Source organism: Oculina patagonica, chromosome 11 (genome assembly GCF_052425735.1).
Source record: "Oculina patagonica isolate OP01 chromosome 11, crgOcupat, whole genome shotgun sequence".
NCBI classification, from domain to species: Eukaryota; Metazoa; Cnidaria; class Anthozoa; order Scleractinia; family Oculinidae; genus Oculina; species Oculina patagonica.
The window spans coordinates 13,909,874-13,932,829 of NC_135768.1; the positions used below are offsets into that span (position 1 = coordinate 13,909,874).

The 22,956-nt window shown below is 36.9% G+C and overlaps 1 protein-coding gene across 1 annotated transcript; it reads left to right on the forward strand.

Annotated features, from left to right (window-relative positions):
* Window positions 1-48: 48 nt before the first annotated feature.
* On the forward strand, window positions 49-21,953 carry LOC144630372 (uncharacterized). The gene is made up of 16 exons (XM_078488738.1): window positions 49-301; window positions 526-608; window positions 8,481-8,587; window positions 8,783-8,879; window positions 10,828-10,944; window positions 12,444-12,515; window positions 12,859-12,924; window positions 13,353-13,479; window positions 14,323-14,429; window positions 14,627-14,718; window positions 18,711-18,758; window positions 19,490-19,540; window positions 19,945-20,062; window positions 20,573-20,625; window positions 20,869-20,985; window positions 21,592-21,953. Exons 1-16 carry the CDS (start codon window positions 244-246, stop codon window positions 21,614-21,616), a joined length of 1,338 nt encoding a protein of 445 aa, XP_078344864.1. The 5' UTR covers window positions 49-243; the 3' UTR covers window positions 21,617-21,953.
* Window positions 21,954-22,956: the final 1,003 nt, after the last annotated feature.

Sequence of the window (22,956 nt, forward strand, 5' to 3'; positions counted from 1 at the left end):
AAAATCTCAGTAATTTTACTTCGCACAAATGGCCCTAAAATTTGCTCATTTTTTCCACCAAAAGAAAACAGTAGTTGAATTTTAGTTATTTACGAGGTTAGAATACATGTTTTACAACAAAATATCAAGTGTATTGGCAATATGTTCAAGAAATGACAGAAATATACACGATTTAAAATCATGGAGAGCCATCAGGCAGATTGTTATCTTAACCAGCGGTTAACTTTAGAAATGTAGTCAGCCATGTTGTCTCATTTCTTCATTTTATCTTCCAGAGGAGATACACTGATATTTCGGGATTGTATCCTTTTCTCTACAATTAGATTTAGAATTTAGCTAGCACCAGAGTTTTAGAATCAGCTATTTGAGCTCAATCAATCGTCTCCTTTGGCTCAGTTGCTACTTTTCAAATGCTTTCCACAGCTCTGAAACTTCAGTTTTCATTCCATGTTTTTTAACTTGTCTATGTATAAATGTTCTGTTCTGCTACTCTTGTGTATTATTTTACCATTATTCATTTTTAAGATAGAGGTGATGGTGTGAAGGCGACTCCAGATATCTTCTACCGAAAAATTAAATCTGACAAAGAGAGTCTTCCTCCTATATTTGTAAGTGTAATATATATTTGTATATATTACATATATACAAATATTACATATATATATATATATTACATATATACATATATTTGTATATATTATTTGTAATTTGTAAGTATTAAATTTCCAAGATCGGCCACCTCTACATACGGAGATCGGGCCTTTTCCATTGCTGCGCCGAGACTTTGGAACACACTACCAACAACAGTAAAGAATGCCCCTTCAGTCTCCACTTTTAAAACACTTTTAAAGACATATTTATTTAGGTCGATATATTTTTAACAAGTTCGCCATGTTTTTTATTGTCATTTTTATTCTTATTTTTTATCAATTGTAATTAAATTAGGTTATCCTTAGCGTATTTTTATCTGATTGTAATTTAAATCGGGTTTTTATATTTTTACTTTTAAATTTCAAATGTAAACACACTGAGATGTATGTAAAGTGCGTGCTAAGAACTGTTATTATTATTATTATTATTATTATTAAGTGAAAAAAAAATGAAATTATGCAAGACAAATTTTGCTGCAAGACAAAATGCTGAGAAGCTGGCGTGTTAGCTTTTATGTGGAAAATAAAACTTGTCACATTTGAAAAATTGCTCATATAGATGCCTCTTCACATAAAATGTGGCAAATGTTGTGTCAGCATATGTTGTCCCCAATCTCCCACTGGGCACTGTTTGGGTACCTTATTATTACGAAACCATTATTACTAATTTTCGCGCGTACTTAATTTCACGAAAGTTCGAGAGCCAAATATTTTCGCGAGTATTAATTTTCGCGATTGCAAGAAAAATTTGAGAAAAAGTGTATTAAAATCTGTTGTTGCAGCATTAAAATCTGTTGTTGCAGATCTTGAAACAGACTTTACGGAAGTAAAAAACACTGTTTCTACGACAAACGATTTGTATAATGGCAAAATGGATGTCTTGGCGGATAAAATCGCACAACTCGAAAACACGTTCAAAGTGAAGATCGACTTTCTCTCAGCGCGTGTTATAGATTTAGAAACAAACTACGACTCTCTTTTAACCGAGAACGTCAAGCTCAAGAACGAGATCCAAAACATCAAACAGTTTAATAAAGGAACTATCAAACGAGTGGACAATTTAGAGGCTGTAACCAATAACACCACTTTTGTAAACGCTACACGGGATGCTACACCCGCTGAGCAACCGGAAACATCAGAAAAGAATTCATTGCCTAATAATCCCTTCAATGTGCTACTAACAATTGATCAAGAAAACCATCCTGTGGATGCCGAAAATTCTGTCCACAATCCTATTCAAGAATCCCATCTGTTAGATCATGAAGATTCTGCCCCCAAACTCAACCCGCAACTCAACACAACTCCAGAACAACTCAACACTAACCATCCTCCAGAACACACCGAATCTTCTCAAAACAATGACATAGTCCTTCTTATCGACTCCAATGGAAAATTCATTCAACAAGATAAATTCTCGCGGGGAAAAAACATGAAAAAAATCTTTACACCGACGATTTCTTCAGCGATCGAATCTGTTACTAACCAAAACCTTGGAAGTCCTTCATCGCTTATAATTCACACTGGAACTAATGACCTTGAGAAATCCCCCCCGGAGGCCTGTTTTGATAACTTTCAGGCCTTGATCGACCTGACCGCACAGAAATTCCCACATACCAAGATCATCATTTCTTCGCTTCTGGTACGCAACGACCAGTTCGACGCTACTCGTTCTCAACTTAACAGCCAATTAAGCCGCCTACGATCCTACCCAAATGTCCACTTTGTTAACAACGAAAACATTACGAGTACAATGCTACACGACAGAAAACACTTAAAAAAGCACAAAATAGGACTACTGGTCTCGAACCTCAAGGACTGTGTCTTCAACCGGATCTCAAGGCGTACCAATCCCCAATTGAACACAAAACCACGGATGCCGCCAATCAGTCACCCTCCACCGCTACTGATGGCCCCAAATGTCAAGCCTTTCACTCCTGAATCAAATGGTCCATCATTCAATCACCTACCACCCAGAGTCACAAAAACATACGCGGAGGTAGTCAAGCCACCAACTGGAAATATGGACAGTGACACTCTAGCACAGCTAATAAAACTCTATGAGATGATTCGTCAATCCTAAGTAAGCTTGATACACAAAACGTTTAACTATAATTTATAATTCATTTAATTTATTAATTAATCTCGTTTTTGTTTTCTTTCCTTGATTATTCTTGCACTTCGTCCATTTTTACGCTATAGTTCTTGCCATTTATTGCTAGTTAGATTCTCTATAATGTGTTTTTCGCAGGGTCCCGCCCCTGTGAAAAATCTGTGCAAGCTAAGTTGCTGGAACGTCAGTGGCTTAAAAAACTCGGCTTTCGGATATAAATTGAATGATCCTGATTTCTTAAACCAAATCAATGAGTGTCACATTATCAGCTTATCTGAAATATGGGGATGTGACGACATAGATGTACCTGATTTCAAAATTGTAGCAATGAGTCCTCCAATGAAAAGAAACACAAAAAGACCTGGAAGATGCTCAGGGGGGATCTTAGTTGCAGTTAAAAACTTTTTAACACCATATGTCGAACTTGTGAAACAAACCCCTAATTACATTTGGTGTCGAATAGCTTTTAACCTATTTCAAACAGACAAAGACATACTATTATGTTCGGTCTACATTCCACCAAGAGACTCACCTTATTTCGACCCAGACATCTTCACCAATCTCGAAAATGATATTAATAACCTAAAGAACGATTATTCGATTGTACTAATGGGTGATTTTAATGCCCGTACTGGAACAGAAAATGATTTTATAGTCGAAGGACTTAATGATTTTATACCACACGACAATTTTCCCTTACCAAGACAAGTACCAAACAGGAATAGTTTTGATGGCCACACAAATGAACATGGTAAAACCCTAATCGAAATATGCAAATCATTAGACTTAAGAATACTAAACGGCCGTTGCAAGGGCGACTCTCTTGGGAAAATAACATTTCACGGAAGCCAAGGAATAAGCACAGTTGACTACATCATAACAGATCATGAGACAATGAACATCTTTCAGAATTTTGTGGTCCGTCACCCCTCCCCGTTTTCGGACCATTGCCAGTTATAATTAGTTTCCTGGATAAAAGTTAAGGACTCCCTCACGCTTAAGGAGAACACAAAACCAACGGAAACTCTCTTCAACCTACCGAGACAATATAAATGGAATCCAGATTCTAAAGAAAAATTTATTTCAGCTCTACAGTCTACTGAAGTGCAAAACATGATCTCTGTTTTTGAAAAAGAAAATTTAACTCAAATAGGTGACATTAACAAGGCTGTAGATAAATTTACAAGGATAATAGATGCTGCTGCAAAGAAATCATTACAACCTGTTCTGGACAAAAAGAAGTTCGTTAGACATCGACATTCACAAGTCTGGTTTGATAAAGATTGCAAAAATTTACGAAAACGTTTGAGACGTATTTCGAACAAAAAGCAGACGTATCCTCATGATGAAGAGACGAGACAAGAATACTTAACGGTAAAACGACAATATAAATCCATGTTACAACATAAAAGGCAAAGATACCAAGATACTCAAATACAAGAACTCGTCAAAACAAATGACCCCACACAATTTTGGTCCACTTTAAAAACCATGTCAAAATCGGCTTCCAATACAGCTGATTCAAATGTCCCTGTAGACGAACTGTTAACACACTTCCAACAACTACACTCTGCTCCAAGTGAAGAAACCTTTTCCAAAACACAGGAGACTGTTATAGAAGAACTAAAACGTAATCAACAGTCTCTATTGCATTATAATGAACTTGACAATCCTTTTACGGAGAGTGAAATAAGAAACGGCATTAAAAAACTAAAGAACAAGAAGGCGGCTGGTACAGACCGAATACGAAATGAAATGTTAAAAAGTGGCGGTCACCTATTGATGACCTCACTGAAAAGACTCTTTAATCTTATTCTTGATGCAGGAATGTTTCCTGATTGTTGGTCCATGGGACTGATTACACCTATCTTTAAATCAGGGGAAAAGTCAAATCCAACTAATTACAGGGGCATCTGCGTGACTAGTTGCCTTGGAAAACTATTTACAGCCCTTTTAAATAATAGACTACAAAATCTCACCAAAAACAAAAATCTATTACATCCCTCACAAATTGGTTTCATAGAGGGATTTCGGACATCGGATCACATTTTCTCTTTACGAACTCTTATTGACAAATATGTAACTAATGCAAATAAGGGAAAATTATTTTGCTGTTTTGTTGATTTTCAAAAAGCTTTTGACTCTATATGGCATGATGGTTTACTTTCAAAGCTGATTACCTATAAACTAGGTGGACACTTTTATCAACTGATTTCAGATATGTACTCTAGATCCAAATGCGCCATAAAGTGCGGAAATCGTAGGACCCAATTCTTTAATTACAACAGGGGTGTAAGACAAGGATGTATTCTGTCTCCTCTACTATTCAATCTATATTTAAACGACTTTCCTTTTACTCTAGATAACTCTCGTGATACAGACGCAATTACCCTACCAAATGGAGATCCACTTAATTGTCTATTTTATGCAGATGATCTAGTCCTTATATCTCAAAGTGCTTCAGGTCTTCAAAAGCAAATCGACACACTCCAAAATTACGTACAAAAATGGCTGTTGAAAATAAATCTTCGGAAAACAAAAGTTTTAATTTTTCAAAAGCAGAACCGTAAAAGCACCCGGGAAAAATATTCTTTCTTTTTAAATGGAAACCAAATTATTAATACCCCAGATTACACCTACCTGGGAACAATATTTAGCTCGAATGGGAGTTTCACCTCCTCAAAAAAGAGTTTAGTCGAAAAATCTAGACGTTCAGTATTTGCATTTAAAAGGTATATTGAATTCAACAAACTCTCTATACCCAAATGTAATTTCTTATTTAATGCTGTCTTTCTACCCGTTCTTTTATATGGTTCAGAAATATGGGGGGCATATGATAGCCTCAATCTTAACAAATGGGAGAAAGATCCTATCGAACGCTTTCACTCGCAATTTTACAAATCTTATCTTTGCCTTAATAGAAGAGCATCGAATGTCGCAGCAAGAAATGAAACCGGAAGACTCCCTCTCAAACTAACTATTTTATCTAATACACTCAAGTTTTGGCTTCACTTACTAAACCTTCCGACTTCAAGCGTTGCCAGACAATGCCTTCAAATTTCAACTCAACTGGCAGACTCTGGAAAAAAATGCTTTATGCTCTCCATCTATGATATACTTAAACAATATGGTACCGATTTCTCTACTGATCTACAAACTATGATTGATACAAAAGGAGATAGATTAAAAACTAAACAGTGTCAATCCAAAATAATCGAAAACTTTAAAACTGGTTTAGAAATGCATCAACATGAATTGATTAGATGTAACAAAAAACTGAAATTTTACTCTACTTTCAAAACAGATGTTACTCCCTCTAACTCACTAGAACTAATTACAAATCTTAAACATCGACGGGCAGTAGCAAAACTTAGAGTAGGCAACCATAACCTACGAATTGAAACTGGTAGACATTCTTATCCTAAACTTCCTGAGCATCTGAGAATCTGTCAAAACTGCAGCTCAAATGAAATTGAAAACGAAGAACATTTTGTACTTAATTGTAGTAGATATGATACAATTAGAAAATCTCTAATAGACTACATTGTTAGTAATTATTCTGATTTTAGTTCTTTAGATGCCAATCAAAAAATTATATTTCTCTTTAATAATATAGATGCCTTTCTCTGTAAAAAATTAGGTTACTTCATTCATGAAGCTTTTGCACTAAGAAATGAATCGACAATCGCAACAATTGTCAATTAGTTGATCCTATTACTTGCCCTTACATATCTTTAGATGTAATTCGTATTATTATTATTATCATTATTTTCCTATACTTTTGCAATACCATTTGTAATTGGGAATGCAAATAAAGTGTGTTGTTGTATTAAATTTCGCGATTTTGTCAGTGTTTAATTGGACAGTCGTCAATGATCGGACTAAGTAACTACTGTAAACGTACAAATTTCTGGCTCAATGTAACTACAAGAAGCCTGCAAACGGAAACTTTGGTGACTGTACTAAAGAGGTTTTTGCCAATTTACAAGAGCGAAACAGTAATCAGAGGAAAGGTGCTAGTCAAAAACAAGACGAAAAGATATTTTCAAAGGTAGATAGTTGCAGTTCCAAACAGTTAAAATTTTTGTTCTTATGATATACAATATGGTATTAATTTTCGCATGTTTAAATTTCGCGCAATGTTTTCTTTGCGCGTACTAAATTTCGCAATTATTTTGACATCGCGAAAATCGCGAAAATTAGTACTCGCGAAAATAAGTAAGAATAAGGTAATTGTGAGTGTATCTCTTCTGTCCATTAGGGACATTACTGGCGCTTTAAACTTTGAACTGCTGACAAACAATTGTTGTCAAATGTATTTTAATTTGTCACATAAAAATTGCCCGTGTAAACCCAGCTTAAGGACAGTGCCTCCTTTTGTTACTGTGCACATGTCCCGTGACAAAATCCAGTTAATGAACATATATTTAGCCAGGAACACCTGAAGAGCAACATATTAGTAACCATAAGTGTAAAGTGGCCCAATTAACAGTTAAAAACTGATCACTAATTGCTCAGAGTCAGTCAGCATTTTTGTTCCATTTTTGTTTTTATATTTTTAATTTTAAGTCCTACGTTTTATACATGAGCCTCTGGCTCGGACATTGAGGAAGACCTTGTCCCACGTATGGACATTAAAATTGTATTGTATTATTCCAGATTAAAGCTTAATTATCTCTGAAAAATGCTTGATAACCCCCAATTTTCTTTTGAATTCCAATAACCCTTGCTAAGGTTTCATTTACCACAAATTCATGAACCACAGAAAAGATCCTCGTATTAAGGAGGCACTGTCTTTAACATTCCCAGCTGTTGTATTTAGGAGGCGTGAAACAACAGTCATAAATCTGTATGTTTTTGCAGGCTAAAATTATACCAAAATGACGTCTGATTCACACTAAAATGTCACAACTTTCCTGAAACTAGTGAGAGGGGGGCGTAAGAGTTTGCGGTGATGTGGTTTTGCGTTATTTTTCATGCGGTTTTGCGGTAATTTTTATTTTAACCTGCGGTATTGCAGTTTTACAAGACTACGCGGTGTGCGGTTATTACAAATTTTAGGTCGCGGTAGTCGGTGAGAAAATCGTCTGCGGTAATATGATTCTCTTACGTTTCCACTGGATCCTTTCACATTCAGTTGTTTTGCTTCAGTTAAACAAGCTTGAGCCAAGTGTTTTGTTTTACAGCGTATCAGCTTACACGATCACGGTTCGTTATTAAGCAAACTTGCCGTGTGGCTTGTAATTGCAGCCTCTTCCAGTTAATACTTAATGTGTTTAACTGTTTTATCAAATGATACGTTGACTTGATGACATTCTAGGCCAGATCTTCGGCTCAGATCCAGTCTTATCTACCGTTGTTGGTCATTTGAAATTGCGGTTTCGGTGTTTTGGTAAAATTTGATGCGGTTTGCGGTTTTGTAGGTTATTTCTGTGCAGTTTTGCGGTTTTAGGACCCCCCTTACGCCCCTCTCTAGTGAATTTATTGCTTGAACAGATCTGCTTATTCTGTTTTTAAAGTAAATAGATCATCTTTCAGACTAGTTTTAGCGTTTCACATTTTGTAAAGCTTTATATAATTTGGACAGCTTCTCAGCTGTAAGTTTTAAAACTACCTTTTTTTACTTTTACTTAATGTTTTACATGTGAGCTGCTCACAATAAAAAGAGTAAGCTTAAGAAAACCAACTACTCCTTTCTAACACCTTCTTTGCCTCTACAGAATGTTGATGGTATCAATTTTATCTTCATCAAAAGAAATGGACTTTACTTTGTTTGTACCACAAAGTTCAATATTTCACCAGCATTTGCAGTTGAAGTGCTAGCAAGGTACACAGTTTCAATCATATTATCATGATTATATTTATTAATGAATTACTGTAAAATTCTAAATAAAATAACCCCCCCCCCCCCAAATGCAATGTACCCCTATAACATTTTAAGGTTGAATTAGTAAAAAACATAATGTCAAATACTGTCAGTAGTATTTTTCTCATTCTTTTTTAATGCAAAAATTCTTCCCAGAGTGTCAGATCTATGTAAGGATTACTGTGGCGTCCTTGATGAGGAATCAATCAAATGTAACTTTCCACTTATTTATGAGTTGCTGGATGAAGTATTGGTAAGCTGCATTAATTGTGCTGATCATCAACATTGATGCTATACACATGAATATATTCATGACTCCCTTATGAATGTAGTTAGATTCATGTTGTCCTCTACCCAAGGTACACTGTATAATGTTCATCAGGGTCTCAGCTGATCTTTACCTGCTCTAGTACTATCGCAAGGTCTAAGCTAGGTTTTTAATTTGGGTGACTACAATGTATACTGATAGCTACATGTAATACATACACTGTCCTTAAAATCTGAAACTGTTTTTGAGTAGGCATGTTAGTCGTCTTGATTTAAATCCAAATTCTTCTAAGTTTTATTACAAAAACATATGAAAAACAGTAAGTAGAGTTTAGATATTGATCTAATGGGACTCGAAATAATTATGTCATTAGATAGATAGATAGATAGATAGATACAGGGCATCAAATTGCGCCTAATACAGGCGCCAATGCGACTAAATTTTTCACTTTGGCGACCAAATCCTGAAAGTTGGTCGCCAAATTGGTGACTAGAATTCGCATAATTGCATAATCGACCTCAAATCGCATTGGATTGTTTATTCATCAAAAACTGCACAACGCGTAAATAAATCGCACAGGGTGAGCAAAAGTACACAATAACTTCTTGCTTCATCTAAAGATCTTTCATCTCAGCTAAATATATTAGTTTTGAAGGTTATTTACCTGTCCAAAACTGTAAAAAACCCTCTGATATGGTTTGCAATCGAGCGTTGATATTTTGGGCGGGCAACTTCATTTTTCAGTTTCGACTTAGCCACACAAACAGCCACACAATAAATTTGCTTTCTATCTTTGCTCTTTGTATTGTATTGAAGTTTACAAGGCAAAATGGTTCAACTTGAAATGTTTACATCCATAGATGAAGTCAAAAACATCGCCAAATGACTGTCAAACATCGTGTAGTCTTCGATGCGTACTAAGGATGGGCCGATACTCGATACCAAATATTCGATACATCGATATTTTGACAATTTTGAAAAGTATCGATACTTTCGAAAAATATTGCGCTTTCGATACGTTTTCGATACTGTACACGTATCCTGAGCCAGCGGTCTCCTGGTCAGCACCTGAGGTTTAAAAATGCAATTTTGCACAAACAAATATTGTTGTTCTTGTCAAAATTGAATTTTTCTTGCCTTGACTTGATGTCCACACCAGGGTCCACACATGGCTGATGCAACAGTGAAACAAAAAGATCAAAAAACAACATTCGTGGCTAACATCTATAATGCCAGGACTGTCTTTGAATTCTTAGACGAATCACGTGACATACCAATGACGTCAGGACGGAGATGACGTCATAATATCGATATCGAGATCGATATCGAGAAAAAAGGCAAATATCGTATCGGTATCGTATCGTTTTGAAAAACCTGTATCGGCCCATCCTTAATGCGTACGTAGCACGTGCGCCTATTTTGATTTGGTCAGCGGTGTCCTCTTGTACTTCATGTAATGTCACCAAAAAGTCTTTCCAGTTCTTGTGCACAAAAAGCCATATTTCGAGATTGAAATAAATGCAAATGTGTTGAAAACAATTTATTTTAAAGGGTCTATCTAGTAAAATGAGACAATGAGAAGTGTTTTATTTCTTTATTTAAAAAAATGGCGACCAAATTTTTGGAATTGGCTACCATTTTGGTATATTTAGGAGCCAAGTGGCTACTGGGGAAAAAAGTTAATTTTACGCCCTGAGATAGATAGATAGGTAGGTAGGTAGGTAGGTAGGTAGGTAGGTAGGTAGGTAGGTAGGTAGGTAGGTTATTGATATTCTTACATGACAGTCTAAAAACTGAATTGCGTAAAAATTTACAAAGAGATAAATTATTAAAAATAAAAGTGGGTTTCATTAAAGTCATTTTTACATTCCAAAGTAAATGGGTTTCATTAAAGTCATTGCTAAATAATCTTCTTTGGTTGTTTTCTTTGCAGGATTTTGGTTATGTCCAGGTCACATCAACAGAAAACCTCAAAGCATATGTCTGTAACCAGCCTGAGGTGGTGACGAGAGCTGAGGAACCAATATGGCAATGTACTGGAAGAGTAGTGGTACATACATGTTCATTGTATCTTAAGAAGCAACTAGAGTATCAACAAGCAGCTATTTCAAAGTGAAGAAATAGCCAAGGGTTTCGTTTCCTGATCGCACGCGGAACGATTAAGCATAATAATATAAGTTATAAGTATGGGAGCAAAGTTTAAGGAGAGATGGGTTTGTGAAATTTTTGAGATCCTTGGACAAGATCGAATAAGTGTTATGGAAGAAAAGCAAAACAGCATTTGAATTATTTTGCATACATTCATTTTGCTACTGAATGGTAATTCTTCCATGCCAGCAAATATGAGATATCTGAAGACTCCAGTCGTCTCCTCTTCTAACTGCTCTTATTGGTGGAAAATTTACAAAATCAACAATACGTTATAAACTAAGCTAGAATATTTACACAGAAAGGGCTCTCACTTTGAACAATAACACAGAAAGTGTTGTAGTGTTCAGATTATTTCTAATTGAAATAAATCTCAATAACTGTTTGTCTCCCTGACGACTATATTTTCGATATTTGAAGAACAAGTTTTTACCAGGTTTTTTTGCTTCTACTAAAACGTGTTGACAGTTACAAGGCAGCGTTCTTCTGATTGGATAGTGAAAAAGTTCTCATCAAATCCAAACAATCCCTTCTTGTTTCTAAGTAAACGAGTCAAAAAGACTTATTTTCACAGCAGCTTTCCATGTGTTTCTTAAATATTGTTGCTTATTATTAATCTTCTTCATACATGTACACATATAACATCTCTACCAAAGAAATGCTTCTTATAATTTACGTTAGTTTTCTGGGTCCAAATCGATCCTTGCTTCTTCATCTCCCGTTCAACTGACCATTTAATGTTCCAGTACTCTACTCACAGTTTTACAGTCTAACAGGTTGTTTCTCACAGGCAACTATGTAAACTTCCTGGCTTAATAATAAGGCCAATCTTTGGATCTTTGCCTTGTGGCATGGTGTCCATTGCTTGATCTTACGTACCATTAACACAATTTATTATACATTGGTGTCACCAGCTTGATTTTGATTGGCTATAAGCACGCAGCTAATTCTTGCTTGCTGTTTCTCTTACGTCATACCTACAGACATTAGATTTTACATATGTAGAAGTGACGTCATACCTACAGACAATAGTTTTATGCATGCAGAAGTGACGAAAGGTTGTAAGCTTATAAAAGTATATAAACAATAAAGTTGTTTACTTACAAGTTGACTGTTGTAATGTGCATAATAAAACAATTATTGGATTCGGTTTTCGCATGACAGCGATAATTATCAAGGCCTCAGTTTCTGTTATCCGCCTCAGCCTTGGGCTTCGGCAGATAATAGAAACTTTGGCCTTGATAATTATCGCTATCATGCGAAAACCGAATCCAATAATTGTTAAGTGATTCTCACCCCGAGACTCATGTCCATTCCTCCTTCTTTTAATCTGGGTTTGGGATAGCCATGGAGGGAATGTACAGACATAAAAGAATTTCATTTTTCTTCCATATTTGATAGTATGGCACAGATAAGATGTCCTTACCAAGTGCTGCTGCAAATAAACCTGTGGTGCTTCCAAAGATGGGAAAGGTTAGTATTATGCAAAGATTGTAGGGTCACTTGCAAGATCATCTTGTCCCAGAAGTGCCCATGTAAAATTCATAAAAACAAATTCAAATTATGCCAAGATGTCATTTCTAAAAGTGCTTAAGTTCAAACTTTTATATAAAAAAACTTTTTTTTGAAATTACACAGATTCTTTATTGCCTTACATCCCATACATCAAATTCCACTTCTTTTCCTAACCTTCAAATTTTACATTGCAAAATATTGGAAAAGCAAGCTAAGTTTTCATGAATGGTCATGCATTGCATAATGAAGGTTTTTGTGGTTGTTTAAGTAAGGACATTGATCTTATCCCTCCTACTTGTAGAGGGAAAACAAGCGTGAAGTATTTCTGGATTTACTAGAGAGACTTACAGTGCTAATTGGTTCAAATGTAAGTAATTCAACTGAAATAATGTAGTATACTAAAATGTCCAAATTATTTGGGACATTTATTCGCTGATAATAATATGCTCAATATGTGTAATTGTGTAATACCTTACTTCACTAACTTGACTTGATTTGTACCCAAATAAGGTCTCTTGTCATCACCATTATTTCACCACAGATTTACTAGGGTAGCTGTATAGGTATTTCTCTGTATAGCTAATTTCAACACGGTTACAGTTTGACCAAATTTACATTGTACATGTACAGTGTACAGTAGTAACAGAAAATTGTGATTATTCCATCACTATAAAATATATCATGATAATTTTTTTTATGACTGTTTGTTTAATGACACCAGTTACTATAAGTCTTAAAGCTTCCTGTCGGGTTCTTGTTTTATCTATTTGACTGTCAATCGAACTTTTATTTAAGGGAAACATTTTAAGGAGTGAAATTGATGGCTGCATCCAAATGAAAAACTTTGTTGCTGGTCATCCTGAAGTAAAGATTGCACTCAATGAGGATTTCTTCGTTGGAAAGTCAGATATTATCTCACGAGGTATGTTTACTAGTGCTAATGTCAAGAGAAAAAACAATGATAAGGTGTGTAATTCAATTATGTTTTTCTTGATCAAAATGTAACTCATCAGCTGTGAGTATCATTTGAAATCTGATAAATATCCTACAAGAAAAAGTCACTGTAGATATTTTGCTAGTGGAAGCATAGTCATAGACATAGCAGTTTTTCTTGAAATTCTGTCCAAAGTTGAAAGGCGCAATGAGGTTTACCTCATAGAGAAGGAGAGGGCTGTGCAAAGGCTAAAAGTAGACTGTTGTTTCTTGATAATTAACTGCCATTTTTGTTGAAATCCTAACATGAGAGTACACTCTTTGCATGCTTAATTCATCCCCCATTCAAGAGAAGTCTAGGTTTTACCAAAAGATTCCATACTAATGAGGTGGAAGTAATAATTTTATAAGAGATCAGTTGTTGCTTGATATACAGCTATTTCAATTAACATTGTCAGATCAAAGCTTCAAGGCTACGACAAGACTGAAAGGTAGTATGGGTAGAAGTAGAGGGATGTTAACAAGGTACTTTAGGTCACACTGAATTTTAGAACAAAGTTTTCAAACTGAAAGACATGCAACAGTGAAAAAAACGCTAAAGCATAAGGTCTGAGAGGAAAAACAAATACTTCATGTGCAAAAATACAACCTTGTAGATTGCCTCTACACTGTTACTGGTGCAAATTTCCAATGAATACCCAGACCACCATTCGGTCTTGTCACATAGGCTTGTAACGCTTTTGTCCGACAATGTTAATTGAAATAGCTGTGTAAATGCCTGTAGCTTAAAATCTATTGATTCTTACAGAGCATATATTTTTTGTTTCTGCAGTTGACAGTGTGGCTGTGAGGCTTGACAACTGTACATTCCACGAGTCTGTTGACTTATCCAACTTTGAAACAACACGGACACTTGTTGTTAATCCACCGGAAGGAGAGGTTCAAACCTAATTTTCTTTGCACTGTGTTATTGTATTCTTGATATCTCAAAGTGTTGCTTCCTAAGGCCTGGTTCACACTAGCGACATAACGGCAAGGTCACGCAAATGCAAAAAAAAAAACACCTCACGTTATGTCGTTATGTCGCCAGTGAACCAGGCCTAACTCTGTAATGTTTTTTTTTTAATTTCATACAGTTTATTGTTATGAAATACCGACTTTCAGAAGCCCTGCAATCAAGTCTGCCCTTCACTTTGATTGCATTTGTTGATGAAAGTGAAGACTCAAAGTGAGTATTCTCCTATAAATTGCTTATATAAACTCCTAAAGCAACAAAAAATCTCAGTCCATAATATTTCAGACTGTCAACTGAAACAGAAGTAAACCACAGATAATTTTTCATGGCCAATCACTTAAGCTGCATCTAGCATAAGGAGCCAATCACAAATCATCCAAAAATATACAGTCACGAAAAGGACGGGAAAAGTCATGTGAGGCTTATTCTGAACATTATTGGCTTAGAATATAAACTCCTTCAATCTGATAAGTTTGAGCATGCTGTATGAGTCTTATGGTAACTCTCTTTTTCTTACAGTCAGACAGACAGACAAAGACAGTTTACTGCAAAAATAACCCTGCTACGTGTATCTCAAACTCGGTTATCTCAAAAATATTGTAGCTGAATTTAACCCTCCATCTCTAACTGAAGTACATGTACATCGTAGTTAGTACAACCGAACTCACTAGAGATAACCAAAACGTCACTATTTTTTACAGTTGTATTTGAACAAGGCGACTAATACTAATAATAATATTCTTCAAAGTATTTACCTGTTTATAATTTAATTTAGGTTCTAAAATGCAGGAAATAAAACTTAGCCATTGTTATACTGTACTACATTTTTTTTTTAGGAAAATACGCCAACCCTGTCATTTTGAAACCCTGACATTTTAATAGTCCGGCGGCATAGCTCAAAATTTCGGCTGAATTGTGCACTTTTTGTTACCAGCCTGAAATTTGGCACACAGATAGAGACTATCGAGATAAACATTTTAAGCTATAGAACCACCTCGACAGAGACCCTGTTTCCATGGAAACTGCATTTAAATGAGCTACATGTGGAAAGCGATTTTCTTCATGTTTAACAGGAGATATGGATATGTGGGTGTATAGGAATGGCCCGGAGCTGCCCTGCCGAGATGTACAACGGAATAAATTGCCATCGCCATAGCAACCGCATCTTAATTTATGCAATTTATGCATTGTTTGCAAGTTCAGATCAGGAAATTGAAAACCAAATCACTCATCATTCACACTTTAATTCCTTTCTTCTGCTAGTTAATCTGTCCATAATTATACTCTATTTTCCAGCTTATTTTTACTAAATTATAATATAAGCAAACTTCTTATTTTTTGTCTGTGTCTCTGTGTTGCTGTATTTTGTTGTCTTAGTCCTATCTAAATTTTATTCATCTTGTATTAAAATTTTAATTTAATTTAGGGTGCAAATGAAGTGTTGTGTTTTGTTGCTGTGTTGTTTTTTGTGTTTAATACTTCTCTTTAGAGGTACAATGTTGAAATTTGTCATGTCTTAATATGGCAACCTAGATAACTGCTGAGTTGATATAGCTTTTCACCGCTAGCGGCTCTAGTGACATACACAAAGCGATAGATATTGTGTCTTTCTAGATCAAAATGATGTCTGGAAACTATTCTCTTAAACATTTTTATGACACGCACAGACACACAGTGAAGTCCAAGGTAAATTAGCCTTTTACAGCACTCGCATCTATTGTTGCTACAGTTGGTCTTGCAGCCACATAGGATGAACTCGTGACAGAACATTACAGCTTCAGGCAGTGTGCACCGTATCCGTCGCCATGTTTCCTCGCTGAACGTCCAGTCCCATTCTTCTGGGTGCGATACCTTGGTTCCTCTATCAGATAAAGATGTTGATTATCGAGGTTGCCTCCGCAATTCTAGCAACAACTATTGCCTTTAGTTTGGTAAACAATGGACAATCTGCTCGGGAGGGGACTTTAATTTCGGCTGTTTCTTTCCTAGATCAAATTGACTGGCCTTCTCAAAAGATTACCCGGCCCCTCTATTATATTTTTGACACCAGGGGTCTGAAATGATCCTTGAACCTTGTTTAACTTGCATTGAAAGTACTCTAGCCTGCGTCGCAGCCGGACGTGTCACAAAACCTCGGTATAGTATACCGAGGTTTAGTTTCGTCTGCAACGCAGGCTAAAAGTACTCGTGATGGGGCAGCATGTGGGTGCTTGTCTTCATCACTATGTTCAAACTGTCTGAGGACCAACCTCGCTAGTTCAGGTCCAGATACCATCCACTTTAGCAACACACTTGGATTCTCTGTCAGGCCCCCGCCGTCCTCTTTGATAAGTTCAATTTGTATAGGGTTCGCGGTTTCTTTCTTACTTCTCCACGTGTAAATCGCATCAGCTTCTTCTCCCTTCTGGACCTTCTAAACAGATTTCACATACTTCCTGCATTCCTGTTTCTGAAGAATAAAAAAAGCTTGCTGCAGTTTCCTTAAGAGAGTACCTAGTGCGCGTAATATGTGCACAGTTGAGAAGCGATTCCGCCTTTTTCCTGCTGTAGTGATCTTAGCTTGTGACAGAACTTCAACCCATCCACTGCCAGCGAGCCAGGTTCCGAAAGCCTTTAATGCCGCCTGCTCGATGTGAAGACCACCAAGCATGACTTCCAGCTTATCTTCCTATGTACGATTCTTCTGAGCCCACTCGACTGTTTTTGCTAAAGCAAAGAGCGGCTGATCGCAAGCAATAACCACAGTATGTCCCGGACTTACGTACTCTACGGCTTTGCCAATAGCAGTTATAGTGTGAGTTATCATCGCCTCGGAATGAGTGCAATCTAAAAAAGGCAGTAGAAAGCTTATACACTTTTAACACTTGGGGGTACTAGCTCTATGGTGCTTGCACGAAATATTCGTTTCCCCTAAGTGGCTCTATGGTGCTTGCACGAAATATTCGTTTCCCCTAAGTGGCTTGTCCCCCCTAAAAGAAACAGCATTTTCTGTCCTACAGTCGTACTAGCAATACCACATCTCAATATCACCTGGTTATGCGATGCATTTCCTTCAATTTGTTTTTTTTTCCTACTGAAGCGTTTTCAATTTGGTAGTATTTTACTTCCTCATTGATACTACCTTATTGATACTTGTTTTGCAGGACTTAATTTTCGCGATTTTCGCAAATCGCGAAATTAAAGATCCCGCGACCCGCGAAAAATTTATTTTTAAAGATTTTTATTTTATTTTTATGTTTTTAACGTATCTTTTGGCCAAAGTGCGAATAGTAAGTCCGGCGAATCGAAATATTCCCTTTTATTTCCATTTTCGCGAAATTAAGTTCTCGCAATATAGTGCGTGGTATGACTAGCCCATGACGCATTCTGCCTCAAACGCGTCTCAGCAATTCTCTCTCCTGCATCTGGCTCTGGTAAGTCTATGTAAAGTTCTTTAGTCTCATAAAACTCTGCAAATCCTTTTCAAGGGTGAAATATCCAGCACCACGGTTGCTCCGTTTCGAGTTTGCTGGAAATTCACTATTCTCGCTTGTATGTTCTTGGCAAAATACGCATTTGCTTCAGCATTTTGGTCTGATGATTTCTTCATATTTTTTTTTTACTGGAAGACATAGCTGACCTAAAAAGTTTAAACAACGGCCCAGTAATACCAGCTGGTCACTGAAAATCCGCTAACAATTTTCCCTTTTGCCTGTGCTAAAATGCCACTGCGAAAATAATATTGCCAAAACACGGGCAAATGAAGACAATTAACCGGCAAGTAACAAATTTGCATACAATTTTTGCACGCATAATCATCTACTAGTTTTTGTATTTGTTTGTATGAATGGCTCATTATTACATCAAAATTTATTTTTTTTAGAAGTAAATGTTTAAATTAATACCAAATTTTCACTTTTTTGCACAAATGATTGAGTCATTCCTGAGTTACTAAAAGATGACGAACGTCTTCGCGGGGGGTCTCAGCGAGGAAAAACTTGAACACCATTTACAGGCAATACGGTGAAAACTGCGAGTGGTTCTATAGCAGAAGTTAATCACCATGCATATCTCTATTGATCTGCAAAATATGAGATTAGTAACAAAAATGACACAATTCTTCAGCTATGCCGCCGGACTATAACATTTTTCACTTCCCTTGCAAGTTCGAGAGTGGGGTCTTCTGTAAGTTACTATTAATAACATATTTTTTTCTAATTTATTAGGAGTCTTGAAGTAGTGCTCAAGTTAAGATGTAATGTTCCTTCATCGAGGTAATGTGACGAACAGAGCTTTCTGCAAGACATAAATAGTTATTGAAATTTTATTTTTCTATATAACGTGCCTGAACTCTGATTAGAGAAATTTCTGCTTACAAACGAACTTATTTTTCAACCCCTGCTGAAATAGTGCAAAATGTAAACAAATCATCCTACAGTACATGTATGTGTAACAAAGGATTGAAGACGCCCAACCTCCTTCCCTAGACTATGAGCAGTCCCTATTTTTTCGCATCAAAATTTTCGCTTCAAGCTCGACGGACTCTGCGAAAAAAATAGGGACTGCTCATAGTCTATCCTTCCCAGGATCTCGCTTCCCCTTTTCCCCTGGAGTGTGAGAGATCCTGGGATTGGAGGGAGTTGGGGAGATAAATGCTTCACTTCAGTCCTAAACAAGCAACCGACTTAGTGAGATCTTTCATAACGTTATGTCCTAGAGTCGCGGTGACGTAAAACTCAGCTTGGAGCCAGGCCATTGTCACTGTGTTGAGTTTTGGGCAAGACACTTTACTCTCACAGTGCCTCTCTCTACACGGGTAGCCTGATAAATTGCTAAGGGGGGGGGGGGAAGGAGGTAACCCTGCAGAGTGGACTAGCATCCCATCCAGGGGGAGTAGTAACACTTTCAGCTGCCTTATGCTACAAAAACAGGCACGATGTTAGGCAGCCTTTTCACAACAAGGCTCTTATTTACTTATTACTATAATTTTCTGTTTTCTCTTTAGCTGTGCTAATAACATTGTGGCCAAGCTTCCAGTTCCCAAGTCAACAGACAGGTATGGTTATTTATACATCATGTATGTAATTTGATAGGACGGTAGCAAAATTCTAAAATCTAAAAGGCTATTTCTGAGTTACCCTTTGCCTCTGTTTTCGGAGTCTATATGCGAAACTATTCATGAAAATGGGTTTCACCTACAGGTCCATTATCTTGCAAATCAAACTCATTCTCATTTGAATGGTTTTGCACGTACGTGTAGTTACTAGTCTCGTTTTGAAACAGGCAAAAGGTCACTCGAAAGTGGCCTAATCTGCCCAACCCATATTTGTCACTATAATTTTAAGTTTCTCCTTCAAACACCTTGATTAGGAACAAATTCTCCCAATTAGAATTATAGAAAATGTACGAAAACAATAAAAAGAATTGTGATGTCGATCTATCCTCTTTTCTCGTCACCAGTGTTTCACATAACATAACATCCGGGACACAGACAGGAGAGTTCAAGTCATCCGAGAAAGCCTGGTACTGGAACATAAAGAAGCTACAAGGAGGCTGTGAGATCTCAACTTCTGTTAAGGTTAATACTGTTACGCGGACAGAACTAAGTGCTTAGCAAAATACATCTGTCACAGAACACTTTCTACCAGTAGAACTCATGAGTAACTGGTGGAGAACATGTAACTGGCCACAAGCGCAGGATTTGCTCAAGAATTCTAAGCAATCTACAATTTTATCACCGAACTACCTTATTACACGAAATTTTCGCGAATTGAGTGTTCAAGTTTTTCGCGAATATTTTGCAAATCGCAAAAATTTGAAGTCGTGAAAAAGAAAGTGGTTTATTTAATAAAGATGTTAAACAAGTTCTCCAAATGGGCATAAATTAAGTGTCGCAAAATAACACTCTTTCCAAAATGGCGAAATTAAATTTTTGTGAAAATTTGCGCAATAAGGTATGTTGTTTCTCGTTTTGTAATAGTTGCATACACCCATCTCTCGATCCTTTTAAACGCATGAAAGATTACTTTTATACTTCACCTTAAATTCAGATTATATTTTCTACAGTACGTTTTTTTCGTACTGTCAGGTTCACATGAGTGAAAAACGAAAATCTGCAAGAAAAGAAATCGGTCCCGTGAGGTAGGTCGAAGCATGAGACAGTTATGAACGTGTAATTTCTCCTTACAATATGCATACATTGTTAAGCAAATATGTAATGAGAATAAAGAAAATCATCAACTAGGGAATATTGTCTTTATGTATCACCAAATTCAAAGCTGATTGTTTCTTATTCTGTTCGTTTGAAAGGAGTTTGATAAACTGTCCCGTCTTCAACCCGCATTTGTCTCCCGTTCGCTAAAATATTTATTTTTTTTATTCCAGTTTGGAGTTCGAAATACCGATGCATATCTGCTCCGGTCTACAAATCCGATATGTGCGTGTACAGGATCGCGAGAAAGCTCACGGCCCTTTCCGCTGGGTCCGTTATATCACTCATAGGTAAGATATGTAATTTATTACCGGGCAACCTTTAAAACTCTAAAGAACCTGCCAAAGTTGATTCGTAGAAAAAAAAACAGACCTTGTGCAACTGACCAGTTTCCCGATAAAGGCAGTGACCTAATGGAGCGAGAGTAGACGCTGTTACACTAGACAAGTTTTTGCGCAACTTGCCTCACAATTTTGTAGCGACTCTAGTTGCACGAGAAATGGTCTCGTGTAACACGCTGTGAAATAAACATGTCTCACAATGAAATGAGCTTGTCTTGGCGCCGGCAGCAAGCGATGCACGGAGTGAAATCAAGCTCAGTGTTCGCAAAGATCACGACAAAGCTGAGATGAGGGATCTTGGTAACCAGGCCAGCCCGATCAACTGGGCCCATGAAATGTTTCGAAGTGTTTCGAAGGGGTGTTACACTAAACAAGGTTTACTGCAACTTAATGTCAACTTGTTTCATACGGCGCTGAAAAATTGCGAGATACATGGCAGGGAACATTTGCACGTGTAACATTTGAAAGTTTCACGGAACATGCATTAAGTAGCAAGCTTTGTGACAACAGAATATATCCGATTTGTTTTACCAATCTTTTTACTTTTCTTTCTAGTGATTCTTACGTCATTCGAATATAATGGAAGACTGCACAGAGTGAACTGAAAAGACAAAAAACATGCAACGGTAATGCTACTGTGCATGGTCTGTGACGTCATACGTGTGTGACAAGCGGGAAAGGAAACCTGGACATAAGGCAATGTCCTGTTGATTCAGAAAGTTCCAAAGTACTTCAATGAAGATATTGTATGACAGTAGTCATGCAGTACAAGTTTACTATCACTGCCGTAGGGATACCCGTGAAATGGCAAGAAAAAACCGTCATGGAGAAACCTGACGCCCAGCAGTGGCTATAAAGTATGTAGTTGTTATGAACCAGGAATAGGAGAGAAGATGAAATAAAATTTCATTTTTATACTTTGTGTTCTTTTCTCAAGTGTACAAAAAATTAAATTAATCATTAAAAATCTTCTATGAGTATTTGAGGGCCACAACTTTATGGTTATCGTGACAAATTTCCCCCTCCCGATCCCATTAATTCATCTTGATATGCAGATCCAGTCGTTGCCGTCCAAAAATGAAACTGAACTTTGAAAGGGTGGTGGGTGCTTTGTGATACATAAAAAATAATCAAAATTCATTGAAAGCGCGCGAGACAATTGTAATATTTGACAGGAATAAACTAGTCAAAAATCATCCTTTCTGGCTATCTCACTGTTTTCGTAGTATACTAAAACAACTATTCACCTCAGTGTCGGTGGCTAGTTAACAACTATTCACCGAAGTGGAGGTGGCTAGTGGCGGATATTTACTGAGCCGCAAAGCGGCGAGGTAAATATCCGCCACTAGCCACCTCCACTTCGGTGAATAGTTGTTAACTAGCCACCGACACTTCGGTGAATAGTTGTTTTTGTATATACTCAAACAGTGAGATAATATAACCCAAAAGGATGACTTTTGATCAGTGTATTGCGTTAACGAGTACAGTTTTCGTGCGCGAGTTGCTCGGAGGTGAATAGTTGACAATTATCCTGCGAAATCGCACGGAATATCGCCTGATACTTAGCCAACTCGGCCTACGGCCTCGTCGGCTAAATCAGACGATATTCTGCAAGATTGAGCAGGATAATTGTTTTATTATTCAACAAATTGTCAACGAAACACATTTTGCAGATGGAATAACTGTTATTTTTATTTGTGTTATATCATTCCCCCCTTGCTGGAAATTTAAGGGCCAGAAATTCGGCATGGTATTTTGGGGGTTAATTTTTGGTCCAGGGATTTTGGGTTTTGTTGGAAGCCCTAGGGATTTTTTTGGCACTTGACTTTCGCCCCCATTCGATCATCCCCGTCACTTGAAATCCCAAGTATCCCCCCTGGGGGGGGGGGCATATATAGGTCTACTACATATTGCTATACA